The following is a 22,917-nucleotide window of genomic DNA, read 5'->3' on the forward strand; positions in this document are numbered from 1 at the left end:
TATCCTATGATTGATTAGAGTTTTCTTTTTCCTTTATTTCGAGTCTTTGATATTTCAATTTGTTGAATGTTATGAAGGTCTTATGAGCATTATATCTCATGTTGTTGGCTGTCTCATTTATATGGCATTTGAAATTGTTTATGGTTAGCCCCATCTGTAAAAATTGTGATCTATACACATATGTCTTAGCGGTTAGCATCATTGCTCTCAGTGTTGTCGATGGCGGATAAAATATGGAGGAAGGCAAAAAATCGGTCATATAAACACGCTATTGCAGTCTATGGCACCGCGTCGCCATTGTAGTCATTCTTTAAAAAAATTGCATATAGTAATTATCTAAAATTCTGCATTGGCGCCGTCGTTTAACACGCTTACTGCTCTCAAGCATTATAAAGGTAAAAAACTATACTCTCATATAGTCAAGCATTGTCAACTTTTTCACATATAGCTTATTTTTGAAGATCAAAGTCGTTCATAAAAGTCCATCGAATGATTCATTAAAGTTTGATGACATTGAAACTTATCAAAGTTTGACGTTGATTGCGACTTCCTTTTGCTCCAGAAGGTACATTAACGTGACTAGCCTTGGATCTTTTCAACTACAACTTTTTTTACAGTAACCAACTGTATTTTTTTGTAAAACAGTATAATGTTGTTTGATTGAGTTTAAAATTAAGGGTAATGATATTCATCAAAGTGAGAAATTAGTCAACTAATTAAAATAAAAAAGACTGTATTCAATACTCTTTAAAAGACACAACATCAATACACACATCTGTTACCGTTGCCCTTTAACCTTCCTTCTCTTTCTTGCTTCTCAATTTCTTAAGTAATATACTGCGAGTGAATCATCAACTTCGTCCCTGAATTTGCAAGCATCAGCCAAAATCGTCTCCAAATTTTGCGAAATATCAATTTCGTCCCTGAATTTCTCTCACGTTCATCAAAATGATACCTCCGTCCAAAAGGTCTGTTAGTGATGCTGAGCTGGCTCCCTGCATGTTGTGTTGTCCTGTACACGTGTCAAAAAGGAAGCCACGTGTACAAGGACTAAATTGATAGAAACGCAAAAAATTCAGTTTTCACTTTTCAAATGCAATTTTTTCTGCTTTTCCATTTTCACCCCTGTTTTATTCTTACCTTCCACTTCAGATTTCAGTCATACCCATCAAAACAGTCCCCGACCTTTCTCCTTCCCGCTAAAACCTTCATCACCTTCTCCTCTCCAAAATCATCATCCTCTCCAAAATGCATGTGATGGACTAGATTGTGCATCATTGTTACATGTATTACGTACCATTTCTGGGAGTTTCTTTTTGCTCCTTAAGAACATGCACAACAAGAATCACAAGATTTTAAAAGAGAATGAACAAATTACTCAGAAAAAACGTTTTTTCTGAAATAAATAACACAAACAGTCCCACTGGGCGTGCCAATTTGTTTACCCTGTTTCTTGGTAAAAAAACGCTGGTTTCTGAAAACGGTTAACTTGAGAGATGAACCAGTAAATCTCTAGGCATATTGTGTTTATGTTTGATAGAAAGTATGAATGTTCTTGAAGTGAACCAAAAAGTATAAATGTTGGGACCGAACACGCGTCGAATCCGAGAAGCAAATCGCTGAGTAAAAAGGATAAATTGCAAGGAATTTAAAGGAAAAAGCTAAATTGCATAAATAAATGTAAGTGGTACACAAATTCATACATTTGCATTTTGTTTATTCGTTTCTCCTATAATGCAAATAGTTTTAGTGTGTAAGTTTTGTGTGCATTCGATGTCCTGCTTGCTCGTCGAAGCTTCTCCATCGACCGGTGAAATCTCTCTTAAGTCCATAAAACTGATTCAGCTGGTGAGTCAAACTCGATTAGATTTCTTCGAAACCTGAGTCAACCTTAGTTGACTGCATTTATTGTAGCCTGTCAAAAATACAGGCTAACACCCATTAAGGAGGAGTATATATTCATAACTCTTAAGAGAAAACTAGGGTTTTCCATTCATTCCATTTCTCATAACTTTAGAGAATCGTTTCGCTACAAGTCTCTGACTTGGAGTGAATCGTTTCAGGAGTTTTGAATCGTATTATGCTTGAATCGATTCAAAATAGCTTGAATTGTATCATGAAATCTTTCTGACTTACTTTGAATCGATTCAAAATAATTTGAATCGTATCAATCTCCATCCTAAGGCTTTTAAATCGATTAAAATCGTGTGTGATACATTTCAATCTTCATACATCTTCATTATCTCCAGTCTTGTTTTTTAGCTGTCTGAATCGATTCACCTAGTTATTTTTGGACGAAAATTTGCACTTACCACCCTTTTCTATATATACTCACTTCCTCATAACACCCAAAATATTTAATCAGTTGCATCTATTCTCTCTAAAGTCTCTAAACCTCATTGTTCATACATTCTTCAAGATTAAACACTTTTTCGTAGAATCACTTTGTTTTTTGAGTCATAAGTGTAACATCCCGATTTTCGTTAGATTTATTTTAATTGTTTTATGTGTGTTTTAATTATGCTCGTATGTGATTAATTGCCTATGCGCAGGGCCGTCCCTGGGGAGGTGCAAACAACTCAATGGAGCTGGGCCTCCCCAATTTTGGGGCCCAATTTTTTATTTTTTTATATTATATAATGCACTGAAAATAATAATATATAGCCGTAGTATTGAAGTATTGACAATAAAAAGCGCGTGGCCCAGTGGTAATATTCGGCATTGTGATGCTTAGTGGCAGTTCAACTCCCTGTGATGGCATTTTTTTCTTTTTTTAAGTTGTATTTTTTTCCAGCATGATAGAGTCTTTTTTTGGCCTAATTTTATTGGAATTGATGTCTATATTTCATCAATATTTTCTCTTCTACTTATTTACAAATAAAAGTATAATATTACTTTTTTTTTAGAGTACTTATAATTTTTGGCATATACTTGTCGTATAAAATCACAAAGCTCTAACAACAAACATTATAATTATTTCTAATAAAATAAAAAATATTATAGTTTTTTTCTTTAAAAAATTGTATTTTTTTAGGGGCCTATTTATATTAAGAGAGCCGGGCCTCTAATTTCACAGGGACGGCCCTGCTTATGTGTGTATTTTGATGGGTTTTGTGTTAGAAGGGTATTTTGGTCATTTTGTGGGAAAAGGTAAATTAGTAATTTTACCACTTAGATTATTTTGTAGTGCTTGGAGTGAATAGTTATTTTACTAAGTTATTAGTGGGTTGTGGCAATTAATTAAGAGCCGGTGAGTAATTGTTATTTTTTACCGTTAAGTGAGTAGAAACTTTGTGAATTGTTTAGCGAGTGAGTTGAGCCCATTAAGACATAAATAGTTAAGCCCAATAGTGAGGAACCTATTTAAACTCTAGTTGTGATGAAAATTAGGTCACTTAGTATTATTTGTTCATTCTCACAAACCATTTTGAGAGACGTAGAGAGAGAAAGAGCTAGAGAGAGGGTTTTGAAGAGAGAAGAACTTGGAGGGAAAGAAGAGGGTAGAGACTCAAGGGTTTGGAGCTAAAGTGAAGCACTAACTTAGATTTGTGAAGATTTGAGGTAATGGAGCGAGTTTTCATTCATAATCCTTTGTATAATCTCTTTTTCCTCTCAAATTCAAAAGTGCTTATTTGTGAAAAGTGATTATTGTGAATTTAATTGGTGGAATTAGTGCTTAGGTTTTGATGTAATGTTTGGGTATGTGAATTTAATGCTAATTAAGTTGTTGATGATGAAACTACATGCTGAAGATGTGTATATATGTATATTTTGTTGATTTTGTTCAATTTGATGAAAAATGATGTTGTGGTTGTTGAATGATGGTGAGATCATGATTATATGATGTAGTTGTTGTTGTGTGATGATGTTCTTATCAATTTATGCTTTGGGTGTTGATGAAAGTATTGTTGTGATTGAAATGTGGTGATTTTGCAACTTTTGTGAAAATGGGTTGATAATGAAGAAGTTTGATTTTGATGATGTTGAATGAGTTAAGGAAGTTGTTAGAATGAATTAGGATGATACGATTTTCTGTTTTAATCACTTGGTTTTGGAGAGAAATCATTTTGGGAAGAAATCGGGTTTTTGAGTAAAAGTCGTTTTTAAGCGCTTTTGCAAAATAAGTCATTTTGGGATGAGTTTGATTAAGTTGTTTTAATGTTGAAATTTCAAGTTTTCAAGTGTGGTTTGTATGGTCTAAGTGTTAGGAATGCATTGGCGAAAACGGAACTGAAATCGGAATCAAAAACAAGATTTTATGCGCGAAAACTTAAAAATGCATTTTGCTGTACTGGTGAGGTGACACGACCGTGTCAAAGTCTCTTGTAAGGGATGACACGACCTCATGTCCTGATGACGCGACTGTGTCAGTTCTGCAGAACCCCGAAACCTCGTTTTTTCGTGTTTTTGTGTACTTTTAAGCATGCCAATGGATTCCAAACACCTAACCCTATTCAATCAATGTATAAATAAGCTTCTAAGAGTGTCATAGCTTGATTCTACCTTGGTTTTCATTTATGCTTGGTTAACTTTGTCTTTGAGCCGAAAATTGTCGGATTAGCGTTTTTAATCGCAATTGGCCGGTGAAACACACATGTATATGTAACTGCACTCATATGTGATCTAAGTGTATACATAGTGGAGGCACTAGAACTTGTTTGCTTAGTTTTGATTCAATTGTCTCAATTGTTTTAAAGTTGTAAAATGAGAGACGAACTTTGTCGAAAATAATCTTTAAGACCAAATACTTTGCAAATCTTTTGTGGATAGTTTGATATGATTATATGAAGATATGTGAATGATTGTTAGGTGTTGAATATGATGTTTATCATAATGTGTTGTATTTTCTCCTTTAATTGGATTGTGAGAAATCTTATGATGTTGTTGAATTATATGATGAAGTCGATGTTGGCGAATACATATATGTTGATTGATTGTGATATTGATGGTGAATACATATATATTAATTGATTGTGATATTGTCGGTGACTGCATATATGTCAAGTATTGGTGACTTTTTTGGTGATTACATATATGCTAAATGAATGGTGATGATGTGGTGAATTGTTTATGTGAACATATGCATTGTTGTTGAGTCATATATTCATGCATACATGACTAATGGTGACGGATTTTATATCCACAATGTAAGACGGGTGTGAAATCTTACATACAATGTTTTTGTTGCATCGGGGTGACGACCTTGTTGGTGATGGTACCACATGCATATAGGAATCATGTATAGGTGCATTATACATCCTTGCATGAGTCTTATTTGCATATGTGTTTGGTGAATGAAAGTAATTGGTGAATTACATGTTGGTGACGTGAAATTGTTTGTGTGAACATATGCATTGTTGTTGAGTCATATGTTCATGCATACATGACTGATGGTGACGGATTTTATATCCAAAATGTAAGACGGATGTGAAATCTTACATATGATGTTTTTGTTGCATCATAAGGTGACGGATTTGGTACCACATACATATATGTGTCGGGAATAGGCGCATAGCATAATTGGCATGAGTCTTAATTGGTTACATGTGAATGATGATTGTTTGATGATAAGTGTGTTTGATGAATACATACTTGTGACATTTGGAATTGATTGGTTGATGAATTATGTCATAATTGAATATGTGACTTGATGAATTTGTGGATTGGTGAAATTTGTTGAATGTTGTGATTAATGTGGTTTGATGTATATGTACATTGGTGGACTTTGTTGATGGTTGTAAATAATTGAGCTATGCTCTAATTGCATGCCTTACTTGTTTGTGCTTATATACTTGGTGAATCAATTTGATGATAATTATTTTGATAATAATGATGAGGTGAGAATTGTATATGTATATATTTACGATTCGGTGATTCCTTTGATGATGATGATGATTGCTTGCTTATAACTTTGAAATGAGGAATAAGGTGGGTAATCATTTCTTTGATTGTTGTTGATGAATGATGAGCTTAGGTCGATGACTTGTTTAGAGATTGAATATGTTTGCTATGCTATGTTAGTAATGTGATAGCTTGAGGTGTATGGAATGGGGGACAATATTCATGTGATGTTAATATTCTAAGAGGGATGGGTATATATATGTGTTGTGCATGATGTAACATCCCGATATTTTGTATATTTAGTTCTTAATGATTTTCTTGATTGATAATTTACTCAACAACTTGTTTTTGTGTAAGGAATTTAAGAAAAACACTTTCTATTTTTAATTAACTAGAACACATAGTCTTTAGTTATTTTAATTAATTACCTAAGTATATACTTTGTATGATCAATTTGGTGTGACTATCATAAGATTCTCTTCTACTTGGTTCTCTTTATGTTGCTGTTTCTAATTTATTTTAAATCAGTGATTATTAAGTCTATTTATTTTATTTAAAATAGTAATAGGCTAATTATACTTTTAGGGGGTTTTGCTAGTTTTATACGACAACCGAATTGCTTAATATATAAACTTATTTTTGACTAAGATAAATAAACTTATTTCAATAGTTTTTTTGAGGGAAAAACTTATTTCAATAGTTATTAAGAGGATTTGCTAATATATATTGGAAAATGTTAACTTGTGCCCTCAAGGCATAAGTTAATGATTTAAATATAGAAAAAACTTATTGGAATATGTGCATTGCATTTAATATTTAACTTTTTAATCATTTAAATGCACAAAATTTTATAGGAAGTTTCTTCTTTTAGGTTTCTTAACATGTGCTCTAAGGGCACAAGTTAACACTACCCATATATATTATATAGGCGGGGAGGTAAAATGACACGAGAGGAAAAGAATGAGTCAAGTGTAGTTGCTAACATTTAGGTGGTTATCAATACATGAAAACAAGACAGTAGTGCCTGTGCTAACGTGTAGCATGACTTTAGGAATAAACCAATCATCCGTATTTATAGTAGCACGAGTAACTGTTGCTGAGTAATCAGATATAACTCTATACTCTCTCTTCACTCCAACTTTGCCCTCTCTTGACCTAACCATCGTTTCATTTCTCTTGGCCTTCTTATTTTCTCACCTAACTGCCCCACGTTTTCTCTACTTTTGATTCCCACTAGTCCTCAATTTTGCTATGTCTCTAAACACACATATAATAGCTTGACGCCACACTCCTTCCCTTTGATTCCTTCATTTTAATTTTACACACTTTTGGAGAATTGTGTTGTATTCCCATTAATCAGTTCCTGTTAGCGCTGCCCCCACTCATACATATGTATATAACAATATATCTTCTCTAGTTTCGGTTTCTATTAAAAATTCTTTCAATGACCCACTTGCTCATTGAAAATAAATTCCCAAGTCTTATTCTCCTTCAATTTGCGTGTAACATTGAGGTAAGACCTTCTCATTATTTTTCTCTTGTTCCTCTTACCTCCACTTTGTCCCTAATACTATGCCTCTTTTTTTGAAGTTCAAGTCCTTACTCTCTTGCAAGCTCTTTCGTTGAACTAGAAGCCTCGTTAGGATGTGTGCAACTAGAAGCCTCAGTAAGGAATAAAGCGATAAGGTAAGGGTTTTTTCCCATACGTCCATACTAAGTGCTAGGGCTGTGTTATTAAATAGTGGTAGCAATTCTTGTCTTTTAAAAAAGAAAAAATAATTAAAATGTATTTTTATGGTAAAAACTAATCTTTTCTAAATGTGATTATTTTAATAATGTTTTATATGATAATTGTGTGATGTTGAATTGTATAATTATTTTATTATGTTTTATACGTTGTGTGATACTGAGAAAGACATGTTAGATTTTTGATGAATTAAAGAAAAGAGAAAGATGAAAATGTGAGTTTGTGAAATGATTGACTGTTGGTTGTGTGTTTGATGATGCGTTAATATTTGGCTGTAATTGCCTTAGTGGCGGATTAATATTATATATCTGTGTGGTGCCTTAGTGGCGGGTTATAATTATATTTTGTGTGGTGCCTTAGTGGCGGGTTTTAGTCTGCATTTTCTTGACCATGCATGGCATATGCATCTGTGTGGTGCCTTAGTGGCGGGAATTGCAATTATATTCTGTGTGGATGCCTTAGTGGCGGGAATTGCAGTTATATTCTGTGTGGATGCCTTAGTGGCGGGAATTATATCCGGATCATATAGTTATTAGAGCATACATCTTACGCATAATTGCATTGAGTCTGTTGTATACATGTGATTGATTATTGACTTAAACCTATTTTATTGCAAATAAGATGTGTGTGAACCTTACCTTGAAGCATATGACTTAAATGTATTTTTCTTAATTCTTTTTGATTGATAAGTTTTGATATTATCTATTTCATGACATTGTTTCTGGTGCTTTGAGTATGAACCAAGTTGGATAAGGAAATTGACCCTTACACTAACATTTAAGGTACCAAAGAAGAGATGATCTATGCTTTGAAGTATTTGATTGAAGTGCGTACGGGGACGAAATTGGAATTTTATTGAATTGTAATTTTAGATGTAATTTTGAAGGATATTTAGTTTAAGAATTTTAATTAAATTATGTAAAGAATTTCGTATAGGTTTTATTTTATTACCGATTGATTGAAGGAAAAAAAATTATATGTCTTATTTTTCTTAAAGAAACAAAAGTAGTAGTGATTTTCTAAAAATAAAAATGATTTAGGCGTAATGTCTTGGACCAAAATCCGGGGAGTTACACATGAGATCCTTGAATGTTTATGATTATTTATGTTTGATTATGATTGATGTGAAGCTAACCTCTAGTGGTCTGTGGTGGACCGCCTACCTATCTGTGGTGGATCTAATTGCCGGACAGAGCATCGAAGAGTTCGAGTGAAAAACTTCAAGGGTTGCACGGGTAATTGAAGATTCAAAGACATCAAGAAGCACCCATTTCAAAGTGTAGTTGAAGATTAGGGAGTGATTGCATAGGAATTGAAGAGCTAGGGTAGTTTCAAGGAATTCTTGTAATCACGTTGTATTCAAACATTCTATATTCTATTAGAAGTCCTTAGTGGAGGTGTTTTCCATCAAGAAGAGTGGATGTAGCTCGAAGCGAGGACGAAATAGTGAACCACTATAAATCTCGGTGTCTTCTCTCTTCTCTATCCTCTTTAATTTTAATTAATTGTGTATTTGAAACTTGATAAATTGATAGTGTAGGAATTAGGTGTGGTCTAGGTTTAATCCTTAAAACTTGATTTTATTTGTCTCACATTACTATAAAATCACACTTAGTTTTGATGCATTGACGATTTATCAAGCACTTACACAATTGTGTTAATTAGTATAGTTGTTTAATTGCTTTTAGGTTTGGTTTGAGATTGTGGTTGTTTTGTAACTTGTGTGGATTCTATTAATATTGGATTGTATTAAGATTACTTAGAATCTCTGAATTCAAAGTTAATCTTAGCTTAAACATAATCTTGTTATTTTTTATCAGTTATTGAACCTTGCATAATCTGATACGTCGTAATTCACCTTTACTAAAAATGCTTTCGCTACAAACTCAATTTAAATTTTAAAATGCTATTCAGCCCCCTATGGCGCGTATTACATTGCCATATCGACCTGCATGGTACCATTAATTGGTTGGCATATGATGCTTCAAGTTGATTTTTGAATGCCATTTTTTCTCTTGATTTGGAGAACAAGTCGTATCAAAATCTTTTGCAGCCTAATACATATAAGAATTGTTGTTTCTTGGGAAAGTTGAGGGATTGCTTGTGCATCTTTACTAGTAGCAGTAGTGATATGCTTGTGGAGGTTTGGATTATGAATGAATATGGAAATAAAGAGCCTTGGACTAAATTGTACAATATTACTTACATGGGAGATCGAGTTTTCTATCCATATTCCAAGAGTCGTGACTATGCTATTTCGGAGGATGACCAAGTGCTAATGGACTTTGAAGAGTTTTTGACATTGAAGTTGTTTGTCTCTGACTCCAAAAATGGTACTTTTAATATGCCCGAGTTTCAACATATTGGTAGATTCTTGGACACAAAAGTCTACAGTGAAAGTATGATATCACCTTGTTCTTAATGTCAAGATGTTGGTTCTATGTTAAGTTACTTGTGTGTGAGATTCAACTTCAAAATATATATGATTAATATTTCTTTGTTATTCATTTTATGCATATATTCTTTAAATCAATATAATCTTTGGTTTAAATCCATTCTTGAGGCTTTTATGGACGAGCACTCGACAAATTAACTTTTGATATAATATGCAGCGAAAAGATTGCCTTATTATCTAAGGGACATTGGTTAAATCATGTTTAAGTGTTATCATTCTAAAGACAGCGGGTAGATCTATCATGTTTAACTCACTAAGCTGATGCCATCGAAACAATGGACTATATTGCCACCGAGCATCGAAAGTCATGTGGTTCATTAGATCCCGCATTGTTGTATAGAGATGGAGAGGTACACTAAGGGATGAGTTAAGTTATATTTGAAACATAAAAAGTGTATGATTGAATGAGAGGATACCTTAGATATAAAGCTATTGAAACCTATTCCTAACTCAACTTTCTCTATCTTGTGATAAAAATTACAAAAAACTTCGTGTATAAACTTGATTTAGAATTATGTGGATTAATAGAGTGATATGGAAACCAAGTGCGGTCTTTGTGGTACAATACAATATATTTTTGATAAAACCGACATAATACTTACTAATTTACGAGCCTAGGTAAGATCCTCTTTATCAATTGGTTTTACTACACAAAAAGAATAACCTAACTTCTCAACTCCAAAGCAACAAAAGCAATAAAAACAGAAGTGGGAAGAGAAAGGAAAGGTTCCTCTTAGGAATAAATACGATGATTAACTCCTTGAAACAGAAGGGTATGGAAAAAAATATCAAGAGAACAACGAAAAGAAAGTTTATAGGGGTAACAAAGACAAACAAAGTATGAAGGGATGTGAAAACCTTTCAAGTTTTTGAAGCTCCTACTTTCAATGCTCCATATCAGACTTCGACAATCCAACCTCACCCAGGAACAATCTTTTCATTAATATTTTTTGCTATCTTATTTCATTTCAATATCAACATTTTAGAGTACAAATATATAACTAAACATTTCTTGAAATTATAAAAAAGAAAAAAACAAATTTATTGGATGGCGAGAAAATAACTAAATAACAGCTTGTGGAATATTGCAGAAGAGCATTTATGCACTATCTTGGGTCTGGAACTAAATGAAGAATCATGTTAGCACATGATGCATTAACCTCCTTATCAGAATACATTCACACTCTAGATCTACACACTTCGGTTTTGTACCAGGTGGGCACCTATGTTGATCACAATATATCAAAATGATTAAAACATCGAGTACTCTCTGTAATAAAAAAAAATTGTAACCAAAATGGTATAATATATTGTGTACGAAGTAAATAAATATATTCCTCCGTTTCTTTTTATAAGCAAATTTTACTTTTTAGATTCATTCAATTAATGATGTATGTGGTTCATAATATGGACCACATGCATCATTAATTGAATGAATCTAAAAAGTAAAATTTGCTTATAAAAAGAAACGGATGGAGTATTATATTTATCACATAATTCTTATATATATTTATAATATATTAACATATTAATATAATAGTTCTGAGACGTGAACCAATGAGCGGCAACTATACAAATTTTTTCTTTAAAAAAAACTTTACAAATTTTTATTTATTCATATTTGACCATTTCAGCCAAATGAATAGGCTTGGACTACAAGCGTAGGCTTTTGATTATTCCTCAACAGTTTTCCCTTTGTCATCATTCTTGGAGTAAATAATGATGACTTCGAGCAATTTGAGGTTCTTTGTAGGGAAAAGATTTATGCTCGTGGGAACTAGTTGGTTCTCGTGTCACTTGCGAAGAGTTTTTTAGCATGTGGAGAACAAGGAAGGTTACTTTGAACGATTCGAGGTTTGCAGGGAAATTTGAACTTCAAAGATATTCGAGAGAATAATTCTCGTCATGTACTCGTATTTTGCGTGAAACTTTAAGTATGCGATGAATTTTTTTAATTTCTCAATGAGTCTCAGTTGGTCGCACATTGTTTATAGCCAACGATTGGCTTTAGGATTGTGATGCTCACAAGAGAGGAGTATGGTTTACAGAGAACTTGTGTGAGACATGAATATTTGTGCTTGCAGGGAGATAAGTTGTAGAACTTGCTAGTTCGGAGAGAACTTTGCTTGCAGGGACCTATTGGGATTTATTAGATCATGGTGATCGCAGCAACGGGGAGTAGGGGTGGGAATGAGCCGGGTCGAGCCGGACTTTGGTTAAATAGGCTAGACCTAGTTGAAAAAACTAAAGCCTAAGCCTTGGTCTTTTAACTGCCAAAGACTTTATTTTATGCCTGATCGACCTTTTTAAAAGCCTGCCTGACCTATTAGCTTGTCTAAAAGCCAAGTTTGTGTTACAAATTTTAAACAGAGTTTGTTCATTAATTTTTTTTTTCTTTCAATTTATGCAACATACTTAATATAGAGATAAACATTAATTAGATACAAATTAAACTAATAATTTGTGTGTACCGTGTGTTATCTTTTAATTTTTGGTGGTTGGTAATTGGTGTGAGTAACTCTTACCTCGTTAGATGAAGTTCATCTGATGTATGAGGGAAATACCAAGAGTTGTGTTGTATCCAAAATACAAAATAAAATTAAAAACTGAAATTATAATAATTGTGGTATGATAATTTGAAGGATGGTAATTCTTTTTTGATACATATAAATATAAATAATAAATATGAAAAAATGTAATATACTCATGTACAGGCCGGTCTGATAGGCTTGATAGGCTTTTTAATAAGCCTAAGCCCGACCTAATTAAATTGATAGACTTTTTAAAAAGCTCGAGCTTGACTCATTTATTAAACGAGTTAAGCCGAGCCGGGCTTTTAGTAGGTCGAGCCATAGGCCCCTGACGGGCGACCTGGCCTATTCCCACCCCTAGCGGGGAGTTTATGCTCTCAGGGAACTATGGGGATTAAAACATGTTACGCTTGTATGGTACGAAAGATGCGAGGGTCGGATTAGGCAAGTATACCAAATCATTTATCAAGTAAAAAGTGATAAGTAGAGTGATGCCAGAGCATCATATGATATTTTGGCTATGTTTATAGTACTTTAATTTTTCTTTGCAATTGAAGACAAATAAGATGAGAGTTAGAGGAGTTGTTGATGATTTTTTTTTTGATAAGGCCAGAACAAATGACATAAAAAAGAGTGGCTCCCAACTAAATTGGTACCCCAACTCTAATCTTGTGCCAAATGTCCATAAATATATTATTAAAAAAGGAAAAAAAATTCATAAAAAACTGGGGGACATAAACCTAACCAGTTTATCCACAAAATGGAGGTCTACCAAAACGGGTGATGTGAAAATTAAAAACAACATAAATGGATTATAACAGCCTCTTAAGTAGAGGTCTAGACCACGGTTAGTGGACACAGAGCAAATAAGATCCTCCTTCCGACGCGGGGATGAATATTGGAAACTGTAGCCCAGAATCACAACCACCATCCAGGAACATCTGGATCAACACAACAGTGCGTCCCTTATCAGATCTTGAAGAACGGCGACAACTTTCCTTGAGGATGACGACGACAGTAGGTTGGGAATCCGAAAGCTTGATCGTCGGAGAGGAAAACGTCTAATCTGCCCCATGTCTACTGAACTTGAATGAACCAATTAATCAGAGACAAGCATTAGCCTGTCTATTTTAGGGATGGTGTCTGAATCCACCGCCAACACGGACAAAAATTCATGTACCAACAGCCCCTGCGAGAAATCACAACAAGCATTTTCAGCTCTTTCGAGCCCAACAGACCCCGCACACCGCCAACCACACTAGCACAACAGTGACGGGTGTCTGAAATATAACTTTAGCACCAAAACATATCCAGATCAGATATCTAGACTTTAATCAAAACCAGCCATAACATTCCAACAAATCGAGCTGCAAACGACCCTGAAACGACGGCAGCCGCCGTGGGGTGTGAGTGTACCGGAACCATGAAAAAACGCAGGGGGGTAACCACCACCATGTAATCGCCACTCCCAACACCATGACCTCTGCATCAGCTCAAAACTGAAAAAACCGAAGGCCATATATCTGGAATAGGACCAAAATCTTTGTGTAGATCATCGACGGCGTGGCAACAACCACCACCGTGAACAGACGCGATGGTAACAACCTAGAAGGGTGGGAACGGAAGAACAAAATCATAAGGGTGCGAAATCTGGTTTTGCGGTGGTGCGGGTGGCTATCGTCGACCGTCGCACCACCTATTTCTGTGGTTACATCGGATAGAAAAAGGTGAGAAGGGCGACGGCGCGATTTAAGTTTTGCTGTTTTGGAATCATTTTTCAAAGTTTGGTTGTTGATTATTTTAGGAACATATTGTATTGTTTTCAATCGAGTCATTGTAATTCTATTTTATCCTAGATTATGCAACTCCACATGTGTTTGAAGTGTTTTGTAGTGAGAAATCATGTAAATCATGAAATCAAGACATCATGTGAAGGATTAAGTATGAAGAATTTAAGATCAAGGGTTCTGAGAAGGTTGTTGAAGACAATACAAAGTGAAGAAAATTCATTTCAAGTTCCTACGAGTATTGAGACGGAAGAACGATTGTAAACAGTAAGAAAACGCAAGAAATCGCACCTGAGGGGCTGTCTTTGGCGTCCTGTGCCGAGAACAATATGCCTTGCGCCTAGGCAAGGCCTATGGAAGCATTTTTCTACTGCCCCTGGAAGCGGGTCAAAACCCACTTTTTGCTGTTTTTCAAGCTGGATCGGCAGAAAAAGCCAAGTTTTCTCTAGTTAAAACCTAAGCAACCTTTGCTATAAATAGAGACCCTTGCACACTGTTTTATTCATTTAGAAACATTGACAGTTCAGAGCAAAGGTCAAGCATCAAAGATTCAAGGCAGAATTTCTCCTCCTTTTATTCTTGCTAGGGTATGTGATGAGTCAATAATGAGTCATTAATTAGTGTCTTTTATCATATATTGAAGTTTATTTTATTTAGATTTAATATGTTTTTATTTCCTTCTAGAACTATTTTACTTTAATTGCAAGTTATTTTATTTTAGGAACAAATACTTGAAAGATGGAGTCTTGAAGCATGTAACAGCCCGATTTTCGCTAGATTTATTTTTAGTTGTTTTAATGTGTGTTTATTTATGCTCGTAAGTGATTATTTGCCTTTGTGTGTATTTTGATGGGTTTAGTGTGAGAAGGGTATTTTAGTCATTTTGGACTCAAGGGTATTTTGGTCATTAGTGAGCAAGGGTAAATTAGTAATTTTATGGTGAGGATTATTTTTAGTGTTTCAAGTGAGAACCATTATTTTTACTAAGTTACTAGTGTGGTAATTAGTTGTGAGCCGGTAAGTGATCGTTAGTATTATTTTACCATTAAGTGAATAGAAACATTTTTGAATTGGTTAATGAGTGAGTTGAACCCATTAAAACTTGAAGGGTTAAGCCCAATAGTGGTGAGCCTATTTAAACCTTAGCCTTTGAGGAAATTAGGTCACATAGTGTCATTTTATTCATTTCATAAAAACATTTTGAGAGGTAGAGAGAGAAGGAGCTTGAGAGAGGGTTTTGATGAGAGAAGACTTTGGGAAGCAAGAAGAGAGTAGAATCTCAAGGGTTTGGAGCTAAAGTGAAGCACTAGCTTAGATTTGTGAAGAATTAAGGTAAGGGGGTTAGATTTCAATCATAATCTTTTAGTTTAATTTCTTCCATAATTCTATGCATAAGTGCTTATTTGAGATAAGTGATTATTATGAACTTGCTTGTTGAAATTCGTGCTCTAGTTTTAGTGATATGATTGGGTATGTTAACTTATGGATAATTGAATTGTGGGTAAATACAGACTTTGGTCCCTTAACTTATTTTTGCATTTCATTTTGGTCTCTTAACTTTAAACTGTCTCAATTTGGTCCCATAAGTAACTCTCCGTTTACCAAAGTGGTCCCTTCCGTTAGTTTTTTTAAAAAAAAACGTTAATTTTGTATTTTCTATTATTGAAAAATAATTTTAAAAAAGTTAAGGGACCAAATCCCCTTCAAATCCCCTTCTTTTTTCTCTCGTGATTCTGTCTCTCTTTCTTCTTCTCCATTATTTTGTTCCTCATCTTCTTCTTCTTCTTTTTGGTGTTCTTCACCATCTTCATCTACCTTCATCTTCTTCATCACCTTCAAACCAATAAAACCCATAAATTCTAAACCTTTTCTAAAATATCCATATTTTTTTTTCCATCAAACCAATCTCTGTTAAATCCTTCTGGTTCCTCCCTTTCTTCATAATCAAAAAAGAAAAAAAAAATTCCAGCCTCTCTCTATCTCTCCCATGTTACTGTTGCGTGTTTTTTTTGTCAAATTTGACTTCCATTGTTGTTGGGCAAGGCTACATAGTTGCTATTAGACTCCAATTAGTGAAAACACAACAACAATTATATCTCATCTAATTTCAACGTGCCCATTTGGTTTCAATTGATATGTGTCCGAATTTTACTCGAATCTAGATTTTTGTTTAGATATGAATTGGGGTTTTCTGATCTTGATTGGCTGCGATTCGGATTTCGTTGCTTTAGAGTTGTTTTTCTGGGTCACAAATTGGGGTTTTAAGCTTTTGTTCTAGCTTCACGGTTTCACTCTGATTCTGCATGATTTTAGTTTCTGGGTCAGTAACGACCCGACTTTGTGGGTTTAGGAGATACTGTGGGTTCGGTTGTGTTCTTGGCTCTATGATTTTGTGTTATGTGATTATGGTGTGAATATAAACCAGGGAAGAAGATGAAACATAAAGAGAGTAAAGAGAAGATGAAGAACAATAGTGCAAAAAGGAGAGGATGAAGAACACCAGATCAGATTTTAATTGAATGAATTTTTAATAATTTAAAATTATTTTTCAATAATAGAAAATACAAAGTTAACGTTTTTTTTTTTAAAAAACTAACGGAAGGGACCACTTTGGTAAACGGAGAGTTACTTATGGGACCAAATTGAAACAGTTTAAAGTTAAGGGACCAAAATGAAACGCAAAAATAAGTTAAGGGACCAAAGTCTGTATTTACCCTTGAATTGTTGATGATGAAATTGCATGTTCATGTTATATATAAATGAATACTTGATGAATTATGCTCAATTGATGAATTGTGACATGTTGTTGTTGATTTATGGTTGAATACATGATTATAAGTTGTGGTTGTTGTTAATTGTTGTTGATAATCTCATACCATGGTTTGGATATTAATTATGATTAAGTTGTTGTTCCTTAATGAGTTGAATAAAAATGGGTTGATTATGATTTTGGATGTGAACTTGATGATTTGAAGTGGTATAAGTGTTTATTACTACAAGTGTTATGATTATGGGTAATGTTTGGATTTAATTTGGGAGTCTTGTGTTTGAGTCTAGTGATTTAAGAGTGATTCTTAAGTGGAAAACGCATTGTTAAGCTGATATTTGAACTGTTGTGAAGCCCAAAATCGGCCGCCGAATTGCCAAAATCGGCCACCGATTTTGGAGCTGATTTTCCAGTTTTGGTTCGACAAAAATCGGCCACCGATTGTTACAATTCGGCCACCGATTTTCTGTCAGGAAAATCTGGAAAACATTCACATTTTTCACCCTTTTCTATTTTGAAATTGCTTCTGGTGTAAACATGAAAGTTTTAGATAATTTCGTTAGCTTTCTAGTGGATTTGGTTTGACTTGAAAATGATTTTTAGATTTTGAGTTATGATGGAAACACTCCAAGGAGGTCTCGGTAAAATTTTATGAAAATTCCGCATAACTATTTTTAAGTCAACCCAAAACTTATGGAATGCTTCCAAACCTCAAAACTAGAAGTATTAGGAGTTTAATTAAGAGGTATAAGAGTATTTAACCTATGTCTTGTTGAATCTACTTGGTTTTGTTTTAAAAATGAATTGGTTTTGCAATATGGAAGAAATTATATGAACTTGTTGTAACTTTGTGATTTTGATGATTTTGTCGTAGTCGGCTGGTGAAATGCACATGTATATTCAACTACGCTCATATGTGATCTAAGTGTATACATAGTCGAGGCCCTAGAGTTTATTTACTTGGTTTTGGTTCATTTGTTTCAATTATTCTAAAGTTGTAAAATGAGAGACGAACTTTGTTGAAAATGATCTTTAGAGCCGAATAATTTGCAAATATTTTGTGAATAGCTTTATATGATCATATGAGGATGTATGAATGATTGATATGTGTTGAATATGATGTTGATCATAATGTATTGTATTTTCTCCTTTACTTGAATTGTGAGAAATTGTATGAAGTTTTCGCGATGTTGATTGATAATTGTGATAATGAATATGTTGATAATGATGAGGTGATGACTCTTATTGAATTATGACTTGATTGATTGTGTGGAAGTATATACTTGATAATGCAATTGTTGTTGAAGTCGATCAATATAGATGGAGGTTATCCTTTATGTTGTTGTTGAATATTTATGAGGTGATTTTGCATTGTCAAGTCTTTGCTTGTATGTTCATGCATCATAGTCATGTTGAGTCTTGATGTTGTAAAGGAGGGTTACTCTTTTACTTCGGTGATAATGTAAGATGGATGTGAAATCTTACATATGATGTTTTTGTTACATCATGGGTGACGACCTTGAGGTGATTTGGTACCACATGCATATATGTGTCGAGTATAGGCGCATATCATATTGGCATGAGTCCTAATTGTTGCATTTGAATGATGATTGTTGATGATAAGTGTGTTTGATGAATACATACTTGTGACATTTGAAATTTTTATATTGTAGTTAAATGCCCATGTTAATTAATTGAAACTTGATTTATTTCATTTATGTCCAAACTATTTATGTTGATTATGATTGATGTGAAGCTTACCCGTAGTGGTTTGGACTGCCTACCTGTTTGTATGAATGGGTAGACAAAGTGCAGGACTAGTTTGCTTTTGGTGAGTTGCTTGGTGATTGCTTGGATAGCTGGAGTTAATCTCCGTTATCAGTTCTTTAGAGTCTTAGATTAGGCTCTGATTAGGTGTCGGTTTTATGATATTCTGGATTTATTTATGTTATGGAGATTTTTCCCATTTGTCGGTCTTGGAGATCTTATTTATGGATGTATGTTGATCTTATGACATGTATATTTTGGAGACATATGAATTATATCCGCTGCGACTGTTGAAAATTTTTATAAATGCATGTTGTTGGATTTTTTTTGTTGAAGGCGTAGCGTCTATTTCTTGAATATATGCTTTATTCGCGTGTTTTATCGCTTTAATAGAAATAGGGCGTTACAGAGCAAAAGAAAGGATAATTGGAGCTGATTCGTGTCAAAAATATGAAGATCTCATACAAAAATATCTGGTGCAAAGATTCATGTAAAAAATATGAAGATCTCATACCAAAATATCTTGTGCATAGAATTTGAAGATCTTGTACAAAAATATAAAAGTGGCGCGCCCCATATTGCCCTTTTGTGTGCAACACTTTTGTGATTTAATTCTTGGGGCTCAAGTCAATGTTAGACTATAAATAGAGCAGCCATCTAGTTTGTAAAATCATCTTTTGGTTCTCTGAAATAGTAAGTGACAATTGTTTCTTTGAATAAAAGTTCATCTTTATTTTCTTTATTTTATTTTATGTTCTTCTTCTTCTTCTCTATGTCTACAATGAACGTTAGTGAGTAAACTTCTTTGTCTTGGGATTGTTGGATAAGTATAATGACGTAATCCTAATCAAACCAAACCATAAACCCCAATTTTATATAAATCTACTTTCTAATCTAATTTCACCGTTTTTATAATGAATTAACAAATACCAAACTCATCAAGCAAATGCGGAGGGTTAGTACTTGTTAATTCATCATCACAAATATCAATTCATAAAGCGAACACGGAGCTTTGATATTGGAACAAGTGAAATTAGATAAGGATTGCGAAACATGAGAATAGTGTAGCAAACCTTGAGACACATAAAGTTTCGTTCTTCAAGGATTCTAATAGCAATCAACCATGAGAATAGGCGTGGTTGCTAGAGGAACACAATCAATAACTTCGAGAGAAGCTTTGATACGCTTAAGAGAAACTTGTCTTTAGAAAGTACGTCCAATATAAAGTTTAGGTTTAGGGTTTGTTTGTGAAGGGTTTGTCATCAAGATGAACCAATAATCCCAATACGCCTTTTATTTTTATTGTTATTTTCTTAAAACAAAAATACAAACCTTTTAACCTTTGAAACTTTCATCTAATCATTGTTAAAAGTTAATTGAATTCATAACTCCCTGTCGGAACGATACTCTTTTTACTACTTCGGTAAACCGTGCACTTGCGGTTTTACTCATCAAGTTTTTGGCGCCGCTGCCGGGGAGTTATTGTAATTTGATTAATTTTTTTTAACGGTTAGACTGAAAAAGAAAAAAAAATCTTTTTCTTTCTCTTTCTTCTTCTTTCTCCTTCTTTATTTTACCGTTAACTTCGTGGGTTCTTATTCTTTTATGCGAAGAAGCAAAAGTCTTGGTGAATTCGTTCCCGAGATCGAAAGATTCTTACATTAGAGAAGAATAAAAGCACGAAATAATAACGATATGGCTAAGGAACGCACTCTTAAAGAGTATGCAACCCGTTCTACGGAAGAGCCACATGCTATTATTGTGTACCCAACGGTTGAGGGTAACAATTTTGAAATAAAACCTGCACTTATTTACTTAGTGCAGCAAAATCAATTTTTCGGATCATCCACTGAGGATCCGAATATTCATATTTCTACTTTTCTAAGACTCAGTGGATCTTTGAAAGCAAACCAAGAGGCCGTAAGGCTGCACCTCTTCCCTTTCTCTTTGAGGGATAGAGCTAGTGCATGGTTTAATTCATTGCAAAATGGTTCTATTACTTCATGGGACCAAATGAGGCAAGCATTCCTTGCCCAATTCTTTCCCCATTCTAAAATGGTTCAATTAAGGAATCAAATCACACAATTCACTCAAAAAGATGGGGAATCTCTTTACGATGCGTGGGAGCGTTTCAAAGAAATGCTTAGGCTTTGCCCCCATCATGGTCTAGAGAAGTGGCTTATTATACATACTTTCTATAATGGTCTTTTGTTTACCACAAAAATGAATGCTGATGCAGCTGCAGGCGGAGCTTTGATGAATAAAACATACACAGGAGCATATGCTTTGATTGACGACATGGCCTAAAACCACTATCAATGGACAAGTGAGAGAGCCGTCACTGCTGTTGCTCCTCCACCCTCTAAATAAGAGGCAGGTATGTACGAAGTTTCTACCCTTGATCATCTATCTGCTAAGGTGGACACACTTTTTCAAAAATTTGATAAATTAAGTGTAAGTGTTGTCACACCTGCTCCTGTTTCACCACCTTGTGAAGTCTGTGGAATATTGGGTCATACTAGCGTTGAATGCCAACTACGTAGTGCTGTTGAAAGTCCCCAATATAATCAAAGAATGAGGCCAAACAAAAAATTTTATAATAAAACTCCTCAAAATCCTTTTGGACAGCAAATAACACCACCCGGTTATGCAAACAACCAAAAAGTCCCTCAAAAATCCAGCTTGAAAATTTTACTAGAAAAATATGTTATGGAACAATCCAAGCAATTTCAAGAACTTAAAAATCAAACTGGATTTTTGAATGACTCTATGGACAAGGTTACATTAAAAGTGGACTCCATTGTTACTCACACTAAAATGCTAGAGACTCAAATCTATCAAGTAGCCCAACAAGTAGCTACTTCCTCTCAAACCCCCTGAGTCTTTCCGATTCAAACTGAAATCAACTCCAAAGGCCGTATAAATGCTATTACACTTAGGGATCGTAAGAAACTAGAAGACCCCGTTGTGAAATCCAAGATAATTGAGGGTGAGATAGAGAGTGAAAAGCCACAAGGTGAGAAAGCCCTAAGAGAGAGTAAGAAGCCAATTGTCCCAACACCTTATAAGCCAAACATTCCTTTTCCATAAAGGCTTGTTAAACCTAACATGGATGTGCACTTTAAAAAGTTTGTAGACATGCTGAAAAAAAATATACATCAATGTTCCATTTAGTGAAGCTTTGTCTCAGATGCCTCTTTATACAAAATTTTTGAAAGATATTTTATCAAAGAAAAGAAAAATAGAGGATAATGAGACAATAGCTCTACCAAGAGAATGTAGTGCTGTCATACAAAAGAATTTGCCTTCAAAGCTCAAAGACCCCGATAGTTTTTCCATCCCTTGCATGATTGGGAAAGAAACCATTGATAAATCCATGTGTGATCTAGGGTCCAGTGTTAGTTTGTTGCCCTTGTCCCTCTTGAAGAGGATTGGTCGTGATTTGAAACCCACTAAGATGATCTTGCAGTTGACCGATCGTTCAATGGTCTATCCAGCTGGAATTCTTGAGGATATTCCCATTAAGGTGGGAAAAATTTATATCCCGACGGATTTTGTGGTAGTAGACATCAAAGAAGATTCTGAAATTCCAATCCTTCTAAGAAGACCTTTCCTCGCTATTGCGGGTGCTGTTATTATTGTTAAGCATGGTAAGATAGCTTTTCATGTAGGAGATGAGAAGGTAGAGTTTGAAATTGCCAATTTGATGAATGATCCCTCTATTATTGATTCATGTTGTATGATAGATGTGATTGATCATCGTGTGAAAGAATGTTCTTTAGCATTATCTACACACAATGGTCTACGTAACCCAGATTGAGGAACAAATTGCTCCTTTTCGTCAAGCTAGTGACGGTAAATGAGCGCTACGTCGGACACAGTTTGTAACAGCCCGATTTTTCGTTAGATTTATTTTATTTATTTATGTGTGTTATATGTGCTCTCATGTGATTAATTGCCTCGGTGTGTATTTTGGTGGGATTTGTAGAATTCGGTGTTAGAAAGGTATTTTAGTCATTTTG

The 22,917-nt window shown here is 34.3% G+C and overlaps 1 protein-coding gene, 1 long non-coding RNA gene and 1 other non-coding gene across 3 annotated transcripts; 2 read left to right on the forward strand and 1 right to left on the reverse strand.

Moving 5' to 3' along the window:
- Positions 1 to 7,404: 7,404 nt before the first annotated feature.
- LOC146937417 (uncharacterized) lies at positions 7,405 to 9,049 on the forward strand. The gene is made up of 2 exons (XR_015033278.1): positions 7,405 to 7,527; positions 8,371 to 9,049. It is a non-coding gene; the product is annotated as an uncharacterized LOC146937417 (long non-coding RNA).
- An 11,907-nt stretch (positions 9,050 to 20,956) lies between these two features.
- LOC146937418 (small nucleolar RNA R71) lies at positions 20,957 to 21,063 on the reverse strand. Its single transcript, XR_015033693.1, has one exon. It is a non-coding gene; the product is annotated as a small nucleolar RNA R71 (small nucleolar RNA).
- A 1,022-nt stretch (positions 21,064 to 22,085) lies between these two features.
- LOC146937419 (uncharacterized) lies at positions 22,086 to 22,715 on the forward strand. Its single transcript, XM_085749422.1, has one exon. The coding sequence runs from the start codon at positions 22,086 to 22,088 to the stop codon at positions 22,713 to 22,715; it is 630 nt and encodes a 209-aa protein (XP_085605548.1).
- Positions 22,716 to 22,917: the final 202 nt, after the last annotated feature.

Source organism: Medicago sativa, chromosome 3 (assembly GCF_051527215.1).
Source record: "Medicago sativa cultivar Bolivia chromosome 3, Bolivia_mono, whole genome shotgun sequence".
Lineage (NCBI taxonomy): Eukaryota > Viridiplantae > Streptophyta > Magnoliopsida > Fabales > Fabaceae > Medicago > Medicago sativa.